The sequence below is a fragment of the Trematomus bernacchii genome, unplaced genomic scaffold (assembly GCF_902827165.1).
Source record: "Trematomus bernacchii unplaced genomic scaffold, fTreBer1.1, whole genome shotgun sequence".
NCBI classification, from domain to species: Eukaryota; Metazoa; Chordata; class Actinopteri; order Perciformes; family Nototheniidae; genus Trematomus; species Trematomus bernacchii.
This window is the reverse complement of record NW_022987656.1, coordinates 1,968,665-1,981,752: the sequence shown is the minus strand read 5'-3', so window position 1 is coordinate 1,981,752 and position 13,088 is coordinate 1,968,665. Positions and strand designations below refer to the sequence as shown.

The following is a 13,088-nucleotide window of genomic DNA, read 5'->3' as shown; positions in this document are numbered from 1 at the left end:
CTGTCCATGTCTGAGACAGATATTCAAGATATGAAAGCCTAAATCTCATGTGGAAAGATTCTGGACCACTTATTCAGTCTTTGTGATGGCAAACAGACTCGTGACAAATCTCCTGCATTCCTTTTTTTGATGATGGACTACAGGCCTGGTCAACAGCCTGAATTATGCAATGACAACTTACTCCAACCCTAATATAGACGAGTGGTCCACAGACAAAATAAAACATGACATGACTTCATGTTACCTTTCAAAAACAACAGAGAAGTTGCCTTAACTCTTGCTTGTATAATCTCCACAGTTAAGACAATGATGCTCGCTTGTAAAGAAGACTCCCTTCTTTGTACAAAATGAAATATACCAGAAACAACAACTTTGTTATCTTGCTAGTGTCAATGTATAGATGATCAGCTTTTTTTCTGTAACTTGGATGGACCGTCACATTTTTGCTAAGAAGAAACCCTCCTCCCAACTTCCTGTCCGTAACCATCCAATCTGTTCAACGTTTTAACTCGTGGTGGACTGTCAATCTTTTTGTGTACATTTTATAGTATTATTTATTGTTGACAAGTTTTGCATTTGCAAATAATAAAAAAAAGTGAGGTTGGTTTGACCGGAGCATTCTATTCCAATGTAAATGCCTGGTGAACAGTGAAAAGCTTTTTTTATTATTAAAATGGAGAAAACAGTGATATGAGGAGATGACCTTCTGTCTTTTTATTATGACCTTGTAACATGTACATAACATGTGGCCAAAGTTGCTTTGGAAAATAATAATTTTTTGTGTTGTAACAGTATTTGTTTTATCCAGTGAATTGCTCATGAAGACAAATAAACAAGAGGCACACACAAATCTGTTTCATAATTGTTCATATCTGCTCATTTTATGGATCCTGCACGCAAAAGATATTAGCTTTATATTGTGAAGGATGACTTAGGTATCAGTTCAAATACAACATAGCAGAGAGCCATTCAGGATCAGTGAAAACGGTGACAAATCACAATCATAACTTACGTGTCAATTGTAAAATATCCCTTTTCAGAGTCAATGTTTTACAGTAATCCTTTTGAATAAAAACTCTGAGAACAAGCAGTGCAGCTCAATGGAAACAGGAGAAGTTCATAAATACAACACGTTTTAATCCAGAGATACCCTCCACATCAAATACTGTGCTGCATATTGTCATACAATAGAGTTTGAGATGAAAAGCAAGAGCTGCTCTAGGATATCACAGAATTTACCCGTCAAATAAAATGATGCTAACAGCGTGTGAATGTTATTTATAATTAATGCACACGAGATTACGTGTTTAAACACATTTTAGAATATTGAATCATTTATAACTAGTTAGGCTTTGGTTATATCATTTAAATATGAATGGATAAGATGGAGTGGAGTGAAAATAAAAACACACTTATGAGTCAAGTAATTAGTTATAAGTTGTCACAACAAAACTATATGTGAATTGGTTAATATGGACCAATAAAATGTCCAGATTGTTAAGAAATAATTGCATTATCCACAATCAGAGGATGATATATATATCATTCTTTGACTGAGTTGACATCTCATTGAGATCAAGTTATTTTTCATTAGTAACCTTGCCAAAAGGGCAGAATTAACATTGTTTACAATAAATACAAACATAACCACAACTGTGAGTCACTACAGATGAATGAGCACAATATCCAGTTAATGTGCATTATAACACACTGTTACAATACATACAAGGCACAGTTTGAAAACCATTTCAGTGAAAGATTAAAGAGCAATTACTGTACATCGACCAGGATTGCTATTATCCCATTATTTTTAATTGGACTTAGACTCTCCAACATGAATCCGCTTTGAACATTTCAGGTCATTCTGTGCTTTATTCCAAGATAAAAAGGGGCATTATTCATGTTAATATGTATATATATTCAACACAAATATTCATAATAATATAATCTGACTTTCAGGTCACAGCTCAATGAGAAGTTGGATGTTATGGTCTCTAGCTCCATCTAGTGGCACCTAAGAGTATTGGCACGCTCCTAAGTAGGAAGGTTATGAAAAGAATGGAAATGGAATGTTCTTTATAGGGAAACACCATTGAATCAACTATAACTGTGCATCCAACATAATTAGATCTGCTTTGGATTATTGCTCTTCATGGTACTGCTTACCACCTTCCTCACATGCACACTGGAATTTGGTGAGCATTTTCTTACAATGTATTTTATAGAATTTCTAGGTTTTTGAAAGCTTTTTGTTGGGTGACATTGGCAGTTTTAAAAGAAAATGTATTAAAGAAAAGGTGATATTGCAATTTCACCTATTCTTAAAAAACAAACAAATATCAGACAACTTTAAAGTCCTTAAAGGTAGGGTAGGTAAGTTTGAGAAACCGGCTCGATATCGCTAGAATTTGAAAATACACAACCGGAGAAAATCTGCCACTTCCTTATAGAGCCCCTCCTCCAACACACACGAACGCGCACATGACCAATGAGGGCACGAGATAAGTTTGTGCACAGATGGAAGGCTGACAGGCAGGTAGGCCATCCAGTTATTTTAGCCGGGCCCTAAAATGATTGGTCGTACTTTTTACAGTATTACGGCTTCCACAGATGAATTTTTTTTATGGATTTTTTGTCAAAGCACTTAAGATATTCATTGCTATCGGGATGTTAAGAGCATTCCATGGAATATAACAAAAAGTGTATCTCGAGCCGGTTTCTCAAACTTACCTTTAACTTAAAAGGTTTAACTTATATCAGTCATTCTGCTGTGTTTTTTTTCAAAACATTGAATTGATTTCAGGAAAACATTCATCATCGTCATGCTATATTAGGAATACTTAATTGATACACTGCTAAAAGTAATAGTTTTTTATTGTTGCAATTCTCATCCTACATTTTAATCAATTAAAAAAGAAGACACGATAAAACAGTTATATCCATAGGCCTTACAGACAACATGTTGACATATAGTAAAGGCATTGGTGATAGTGATCCATTTGAATGATGGCTGCATTAAGCTGCTTCAGTTTCAGATTTCTGGCACTGTGCATGCTGGCTCACTGTCACTATCATCAAGATGTCTGTTTAAAAAAAGTCCTATTAACACAAACAGATGCTTTTACAAGTTTATGAGCAATCCCACATGCACAGAAATACAAATAAAAGTTCAAACTCATACACTTGTTTCAATGTAAAGTGATGTATTTTAGACTAATCCAGCCAATACACACATTTAACAAAAAGCTTTAGCCAGTGGGCAAAATAATGAGATGTTCCTGAGGCGTGAGCACAGTCAGCGGGGGGGGGGGGGGGGTTGTTTCTGTTTTTCTCTCACCTCTGATTGCTGTTTTGGAAAATGATCCCTGTGTGAGAACCATAGTGAGAAAGTTACCCTGCACCGTGACAGGATGTCAAACAGAAGGCTAGCCCCTTCTCAGCAGATGTTGAATAAAGTATTCTGTTATTTAACTAAAGGAAAAGAAGCAATACCATAGCAAATAAATTAAAGTCATACATTCAAAATATCATTAAAGGTGGGGTAGGTAATTTTGGAGAAACCAGCTCGAGTGCGCTAGAATTTGAAAATACACAACCGGAAAAGATCTGCCACTTCCTTACAGAGCCCCTCCTCCAACACACACGAACGCGCACATGACCAATGAGGGCACGAGATAAGTTTGTGCACAGATGGAAGGCTGACAGGCAGGTAGGCCATCCAGTTATTTTAGCCGGGCCGGCTAAAATGATTGGTCGTGCTTTTTACAGTATTACGGCTTCCACAGATGAAATGTTTGGACCTGTCTGCTGCATTCGACACGGTGAACCATCAGATCCTCCTTCGCACTCTCCAAGAATTTGGAGTTTCAGGCTCTGCACTTTCCCTCCTCACCTCATACCTCAAAGACCGTACCTACAAGGTAACTTGGAGAGGGTTCGAGTCCGACCCTTGTCAATTAACTACAGGGGTCCCTCAGGGCTCTGTTCTTGGTCCCCTCCTCTTCTCCCTGTACACAAACTCGCTCGGATCTGTCATTAGCCCGCATGGTTTTTCATACCACTGCTACGCTGACGACACCCAATTAATTCTGTCCTTTCCCCGCTCAGAGACCCAGGTCGTCGCATGCATCTCTGCTTGTCTAGCTGACATCTCTCAGTGGATGTCTGCTCACCACCTCAAGCTCAACCTTGACAAGACTGAACTGCTTTTCCTTCCGGGAAAAGATTGTCCCACTCTTGACCTAACAATCAATATCGGCACCTCTATTGTTTCCCCGACTCGGACTGCAAGGAATCTGGGTGTGACCCTAGATAACAAACTGTCCTTCACTGCAAACATCGCTGCTACAACCCGCTGCTGCAGATACACGCTTTACAACATCAGGAGGATACGTCCCCTCCTGACCCAGAAAGCGACGCAGGTTCTGGTCCAGGCTCTCGTCATCTCACGCCTAGACTACTGCAACTCCCTCCTGGCTGGTCTACCTGCATGTGCCATCCGACCTCTGCAGCTCATCCAGAATGCAGTGGCTCGCCTGGTCTTCAACCTTCCAACATTTTCCCACACCACGCCGCTCCTCCGCTCACTTCACTGGCTTCCAGTTATTGCTAGAATCCACTTCAAGACAATGGTACTTGCGTACCATGCTGTGAATGGATCTGGCCCTTCCTACATCCAGGACATGGTTAAACTGTACACCCCAGCACGTGCACTCCGCTCTGCATCGGCCAAACGGCTCGCTGCACCAGCACTGCGAGGGGGACCCAAGTTCCCATCAGCAAAAACACGTCGGTTTGCTATCCTGGCTCCAAAATGGTGGAATGAGCTCCCCATTGAAATCAGGACAGCAGATAGCGTGCACATCTTCCGGCGCAGACTGAAAACTCATCTCTTTCGACTCCGCTTCGAGCGATAGAAGCACTAACAAAGAATTGCTAACAAAGCACTTATATACTAATAAAGGACTGGCTTATCTAAAGCCAGTTGAGTAGCACTTGAAATGTTTTGGCTCTATTTGCCCAGGGACACAACGACATCCTGACTGCAGTGGGGTTTGAACCTGTGCTCGCCTGATCCGAACACCAACACACCAGACCACTGCACCACACGCCTCCCAACAAGTCATTGTACAGTTTATCAACGACGACAAGTTTTTCTTAATTTTTGTATTGAAGGCCTGTTGGATTTTATCAGCTCGCTTAGCACTGCCAGAAGCCCAGCCTGAAAGGTATTTTGTTGCTGGTCGTCCGATTCCTGGGCCTTGTGTGAATGCAGCAGCCGTTCGTCGTGCATCTCCTTGGCACGCAGGTCCTCATTCTCCTTGCTGACCATGGCACGGCGGTCCATCGCCATGATGGTGTCAAGGAAGCTGTCATCGCGTGCCCACTTTCCTAAGGTGAAATATGCAAGATACAAGATCAGTTTAATCGCAACAACGAGACAACATTGTCCAACATTGGACATGGTGCAGGCAGGGACAGTGTACAAAATGCAGGTGTAAAGTAGAAGATAAGATAGGATCAAATAATATCAAATAAAAAATAAATATCAAAGTGCCCTTATTTATTGTTTTGTGCTTAATGTATGCTTGAACTTTGTTTTATAGGGATTAGTGGACATCAGTTAGATGTGTAACCTTCTTTCAAGGCCAGAGTAGTTACAGTGTAAGTGGATTGACATCTAACATAACATGGCTGAGTACAATTATAACAATCAATAAAAAAAAGGAAAAATAAATAGAATTTCAATTACATTTCTACTTAAATGTGCAAAAATATTAGAACATCAGTCTTTGTGGCATGCAGGTAATCAACTGTTTAAGCTTTTACCATTAACATGTAGAATGAATGTTGCAAATTACTTGAAATTATAGCAACTACAATGTATTGTTAGAGGGAGCATTATGTCCAGCTAGCATGCTAATTGCTAACGTTATATTATCGTTTTATCCCGGAGGGGAAACTAGTTTCTAATCCTGAGAGAAACACCTCGTCTGAAATACACGATTAGTGCCATGAGTTAGTGAAGCAAATTACAGAACATTGCACACTTATTCACAAGTCAAAACGTGTTCATAGCGGGCACGGCTGAGAACAGCTAGCTAGCTAGATGTTGTTAGCCAGCTTGGACCTATGATAGCAAGTTCTAGCATGGCTAGCTCGATCTACTGAGCAAATAAAAGTACATCTAAGACCAGTATTGTGCAGATTAAAACAGTGCAGTGCATGTATTTTATTTTACCTTCGTAGTCGTCCCGACATGACTTTGCCAGGTCTGCTAACTTTGCTGAGCCACGGAAACTGCATTCAGTAGAAGCTTCTGAATGCGGCGCTTCGCGTCCTCCGAGTAAATCGCCAGAAGCGCCGACACATCCTCATCACTCCACCGCTCCGATGATTTATTTAGTGTTGCTATAATAACTGCTTTCACAAAAGTAATCTCTTCGGGTGCGCTGGCCCGAAGCGAGCAAATACAATGGCCGCTTACAAAAAAAAATTCAGAGTCAAACGGGCGTGGTTTGCATTCCGCACAGCCAATCAGACGTACGAACTATTTTCTCCCACAACAGTTCCTGCTCTCTAGCAGGGACTGAAAAGCGGGTCAGACGAACTAATTTGAACTACTTTAGTTCCTGGGGCTTTTTGGTGTAAACGCAAATATATCGTAGTTCTGATGAACTATTGTGGGAAAAGTACTCCAAAGTACTCCGGTGTGAACGCGCCTTATGAAACCTGATGTACTTATATGATTCTGTTTTCTTCAAGTTTGTATCTTCTTGGTCGAATGCACTTATTGTAAGTCGCTTTGGATAAAAGCGTCAGCTAAATGCAATGTAATGTTTTTATGTATTTATTGTTAAAGCATTTAATATATTCATTGCTATCGGGATGTTAAGAGCATTCCATGGAATATAACAAAAAGTGTTTCTGAAGTGAATTACCTACCCCACCTTTAAGTAAAAAAAAGCATTAGAATCAAAATGTATGAAAAGTAGAAAAGTACTCATTCTGCATAACAGCCTATTTCAGAATAATATATAGTACATTAATCTATGACTAATGATTGTGTTCCTCACTAAAATGATGCAGCATTTAAAGGTGATTATTTCATCTGTTTAAACAGCCGGGTAGCTTGTTATTTTCCCCAAGGGATCAATTCAATAAAGTTTATTTATGTCATCAAATCCATGTAGTAAAGTAAAACGTTTTTTTATTTGTTATTAAAGTGAACTGCAGTGAGAATCCGAAACTGGTTTATTGCCAAGTATGTTTTACACAAGGAATCTGTCCGGTGTGTATGGCGCATACATAAATACAGTAAGAGAAGAAACTAATCACAAAAAGGACCAAAAGGATTATAATAAAAACGATTTCAATGTAAGAAATGCAAATAGAGAAATATTTAAACCAAACAAATTTATACAAAAAAGTATGACAAAATACAAAATGTTTAATATCATATATTAACAATGCTAAATGATTTACATTTGTTCTTCACTCGTCCGATGAGGGTGGTTTCTTCGAAGTTCATTTACTGTATGGGTCAAATGTCAGGGGCTATGCTTTACAATATCCTGACTTTACCCCATCCTGTGCATGTGTTTTTACACTCCACCAGTAATTATCAAAAGAAAGATTGAAAGTTTTAGATCAGATTTGAGTTCATCCTTAGCATTACATAATAGTATTGTGTTTGCTTGACTAAGGCTTAAAGAGACCCTATCATGTATTGGGGGATAACCCTTTCCTGTAGTGTGTTGTATAGGTTTGTGTGCATGTATATGGTCTGCAAAGGCTCAAATCCCTGTGTTTGTCTCCCCCATCACAATCATCACAACCAGAGCAGACTGGGCTCTGGTTTCAGACAGAGGGTGAAAAGAGGTGCTGCAGCACAGGCAGTATGAGAAAAATAAAGAGCTTTTTGAACATTAAAGCATGGAGACATGTCACAGTAGAGACACTAAATACTGATATGATCTTGAAAATTAGCATAATAAGCCCTCTGTAAGTACAGATGTAAATTCAAATAAGTAAACTTGGACTTAGGGTTTACTGGGGACACAAACATGGCCCTTTTGGGGGAGGGTCCTGTGTTTTATCAATCAACCCATGCTCTGCAGACTTTGATAAAAAATGTATTTCTGATGTGTCAAATACACATTGGTGAAAAAATGTGTTTCCTTTGAAACGTAAATGACAATCAGGAGACCAGACTCACGAGGAACACCAAACTTCCATTTCAAGTTAAGTGGGAGAAAAGAGCATGTACAATAACAACACAAAATCAGTTAAAACTGGAAAAAGCAAATATTCAGAAGGGCTTCCTAATGTTCTGTTTATTCTCTACAGTGTGTGCAATCAGTATCAGCTTGAGGGCACTTTGGGGCAAATAAAGAATTGAATATTCAGCGCGTGCTCTGGTGCCATACATTTGACATAGTGTTTTAGATCATTCATAACGACTGCCTTATATGGCAGAAGAGTGAATAAGGTGAGATAGAGCATATCTTTTTGCATTCGTTAATATCACTTATCAAAGAGCTTTTTGAACATTAAAGCATGTAAACACGAGGCACACAATACTATGAACCTGAAAATGAGGACAATAGGGCCCGGTTAATATGGATTCAATAGGCTGTAAAAGTAATCAAATAATGGTTACTGGAAACATCTTGATTTGGTTTCATAAATGAGAAGAGAAATGATGAGGTGAAACTTCTTTTACTTGTGTTGTCACTGTGTTGCTAACATTTCCAAGATATCACCTGTCCAACAAACTGCTCATTTGGGGGTTATGCTTGGATTTTCTGCAATTAAAGCTTGTGTTTGTCTGTTCAGACAAACACTGTGTCTGTTTCTCCACATGCAAACTAAAGAAAATATCAAATGGATCACTTCTTGTCGGTGATGATAGAAGATTTTTCCTAGGAAACAGTGAGCACATATCAGCTTTGTTTTGAGCAGCGAATGGCTGCAAGTGGAATGACAGGAGCAACACTACATCATAACAGAGCCACAGTTAAAGTAGGAGCAAGGTGCAGGTATGCTATGTGGTCCAACTGCTCCCTCTGTTGTGTCAAACAGGAAACTTCACGTTTCTTGACGACATGACCCAAAACTCCCACACCTCATTATTTATTCATTTTTATGATTATTAGACAAGTAACAATTTGTCCAGCAATCTGATCAATAATAAACAGCCTCATGCTTTCATTTGGATTTTAAATTCTTGCTAAATAATACATTTAAAAAAAAAAAAAAAATCTTTTATCAGAGACCCCTGAAAATGTATATGATCTTTAAAAGTTAATAAGATAACTTGTATACAAATAAAAAGGTACAAGGAGCTGGGTATATAGGGGGGGGTGTTGCAGAAATCCATTGATGGATTTTTATCAAATTTGGTGCAGCCTGGAATTACTAGTATTACATTAGGATCTGACATTTAAAAAACTGCAGTCATTTCTTTAAAAAAGAATCCCAAGGGTACACATGATATACTAAAATTAACTTATTTTGAAAACAGTATTGGAATGTTGTATTACCCAATCACAGAATAGACTGTTTGTCTATCATTACATTATATAAAAGATACTATAATATGTGCTTGTCTATTTACCAGGTAGATAGTCGTATGAGAATAACTTTAATGCATAAACAACTATAGGGACAGATGCGAGGTAGAGGTGCACGACAGGACAGGTGGCTTATGGGTAACTGAGTCATCGGTGTGTTGATGTCAGGGGGAGGAGAGAGACTCCAGACTCGGTCCGTGTGTGTTGGTGTGTAGATGTGCACGGTGAAGACATCAGCCGCTGGAGGACTTTTCTAAACGAATACAACTACTTATTAGTGTGGATAAAACCAATAAAGAAAACAAAACGAGGAGCACACATGCGAAAATGCGAGAAGAAATCCAGGAAGAGAGTGTGCTTATTAAAAATTCAGCGCGGGAGAACACACATTATCGCCCCTTCGGATGACCTGTGGCAGCACCGAGGATAAACTACAGCAGCTTCAAACAGAACTGGATGGGCTGAAACGAAGCGGAGTTTTCACTAAAGAGCGATTCCAAAGCATTTCCAAGCGACCAAAACCCAAAGGGAAGGGGAGGAGAGGGGCGCAAAGAAAACGCCCTGCTGCCTGTTGCTGGTATCTACACATTCAAACTTTATCGCCGAGTTGGAAAAATGCACTTTTCACTAAACGGGAGAGGATAACTCTAAAGTGTAACGCTATATTTTATAAGCTAAAAGTCACGCGGCTAGCTAGCCGAAGGCCCGCGCACTCGGCAAGTTTCGGCTCGCGAGGAAAAGCCTCTTCTTTGGGAATATTTTCTCCTCATTGTGCACACTATTCCTGGTGGAAGCGATTTGGGTGGGCTGAAAGCCCAAGGCTTGCTCCGCTAGGCCCACGGCCATTAGCCAGGGACAAAGCGTTTTCACATGTAAACTCACATACAGTTTGGAGAAGCTCTTCATAATTTTACTCAACTTTTTTTTAACGAGCCGACGCTGCAGCCATGTCGCTGGGAGCGGAGAGGAGGATGGAAACCCGGCTCAAGAAGCTGGAGGACATGATCAGAGAGCCCAGATCTGCCATAAACCTGGAAAGTTTGCTGGTAAGTCAACTGGGATACACCTCATAGATTATTAATGATGCCATGTTGTCTGTGTGTTCACACGCTAGACACGTATGCTCACACTTAGCTATGCTATTGACATAATATTTCCTGCTTTTTTTCTTCATTTAATTCCCAAAATGGGACCTGCTACGGTTAGCATTGTTGTTTTGACATAAGGCAGACAGACTGTCATGCTGCTACCTATGACTATTCTTTATTGTTGTTTTCTAATTTTTTCTCATGCACTTTCCATTCTGTCCTGAAATCAGATACCTTGACATTAATTCCCCTTAGAATTAAAATAGAAAAAGCTTTCAAAATAACAGCCTCATGGTGCAGGGATGTACTGTAGACAGGCCTGATTAATAGTTAAGACTGAGTGCAGACAGTGCAGTTTGGGGCTCTGTGAAGCGTGTCTACAGATTAAGATTAACTAGTGGAGATTGTCCCACTTGGTGTGTTCATGGAGACTAATATTTCCGGCTAAAATCCCTTCTGGGTAACAGTAGGGCCCACCAGTCCCGGTGAGTCCCACCACCCACCAGATCAACACACATATTCTGCTTTTCCTGCACTGATGGGTGATTAGAAAGATGTTAGCACCATGTTTTGCCTAAGACATAACCATTATATCTTGATACAATTCTGTTCTAAACAACTTTCCTGTCTTGGGAGTTTTCTGAAAAGTACGATACAATGTAGGCTACAGCTTGGCAAGATCGATTGGTAAAATCAAAAACTGCTGAATCAAAACTCCCTATAATATGCATGCATATGTGAAACTAAACCAGTCACTTCATATCTGTCAGCTCATTAAATTATTCTCACATTCCATAAGTGAATGTTACTTTAAAGCCCTTGTATTGCATCAGTGCAGACAGATTTGCATACACAGCATGTGAATCACACTTGCTTTGATATGTTTCTGTCTTGCTTCCCATTTCTGGGAAGTGAGCTGCTGCATTCCACTGCTGTTTCCTCTGAGCTGATTTTCAGTCTTTTTTTAGTCTTGTCCCTGTGTTTACATGTGTATGATTTAATCACCTTTATTTATAAAGCATTGAGTGAGAATTCAAAGTATTTCTTTACAATCAGAGGTGGAATATTCTGACGTAGTCTGATTTATAACTACAAGACGTTAAGATGTTAACCCGACAAAGTCCAAATCAGTATTAGAATGTTCCAAACTGATAGGATCTGATACCAACATGCATCACCAGTCAGATACCAAGGCAAAGGGAAGTTGTTGTCCTTTTTGCAAAAAGCAGCAGTTAGAGCTTACTGTTGGAGAATAAAGTTTTATAGCAAACGATACTCTGCAGTGAAGATTATATATGAAGTACAAGTGGTGTTTCCCTTGAGATCTGCTTTCGGAGAGCCTTGTGATGACCTACAGTTGCATAAGGCAGGGCAAAAATACCCTCATTGTGTATAGCATGACATGAGGCTGAAATAATAATAAGGTTCTCTAGCTAATTCACTTAATAATGTACAGATTTTAAAATGTATTTTCAGCTAAGTACCCCCTGACCGTTGCTAAACATGTTTGGAAGGTTAAAAAAAAGCCTTTATAAAGAGGAACAATACAGTACTGCACCATCACTGTTTTTCTAAACAAAATCGTACTAAAATAACAGCCAAATGCTACATTTGCTTACAAAACATACGTTTTGTGTGATCATGCAATAACAAGATGACTCTGTTGCATCAAGTCTTTTTGAATGGTTGCACTTCCAATGAAGTAAGAAACATTGGCCTGCTTCTCATGTCTTTCTCCTGGCTGTATGGCTGCTGCATTTCAACCCCAAAGCAATCTGTTTGGATCGAACATGGAGACTGGCTTCTTCCTGGTCAAATGGAACATGATCATGTGGGAGTTAACGATTGCAGAGAAAATAGAAGAAATAGAAGAAGGAAATAGAATAATAATAATAAACATAACAATACAACTACCGTAATTTTCGCACTATAAAGCGCACCTGAATATAAGCCGCAGCAGCTAAATTGAATGATGTGTACATATATAAGCCGCACTGGACTATAAGCCGCAGGTGTTTTAATGTTTAATTACCATATGTAAGGGTTCGTGCACAGAGGGGATTGTCGGGAAAGAGATGGCTGTTTGAGGAAGCTCCCATTTATTAACATTTCAACAAACAAGTTGCATATTTGCATAACGTATTCAAGTGTTACCATTTAGTGCAATAGTAGCTACAGAACATGTACTGTGCTGTGTAAACTGTACTGTATCACATAGCGTTTCAGACACACAAACTTTTCAACTTTCAAACTTAGGAGAGGTTACGTCTTCTTTGTGTTATAAGATAGGACTGGCAGGGTCAGTCAAACCTGGTCGTTATCCCGCGGAGTTCCTGTCCCGGTCCCTTGCGCTCTCTCGGCCCGGTGTCTACAGGGCTAGCCCGAGGATCCCCCGCTAGCATCCCCCGCTAGCATCCCCCGCTAG

General features: G+C 39.6%; 1 protein-coding gene across 1 annotated transcript in view; it reads left to right on the top strand.

Moving 5' to 3' along the window:
* Positions 1 to 9,760: 9,760 nt before the first annotated feature.
* The window catches only part of rock2a (rho-associated, coiled-coil containing protein kinase 2a), a 55,660-nt gene continuing 52,332 nt past the window's right edge, over positions 9,761 to 13,088 (top strand). Inside the window, 1 exon segment of the mRNA XM_034135210.1 lies at positions 9,761 to 10,621. Coding sequence (XP_033991101.1) covers positions 10,523 to 10,621 — 99 coding nt within the window. The 5' untranslated portion in view covers positions 9,761 to 10,522.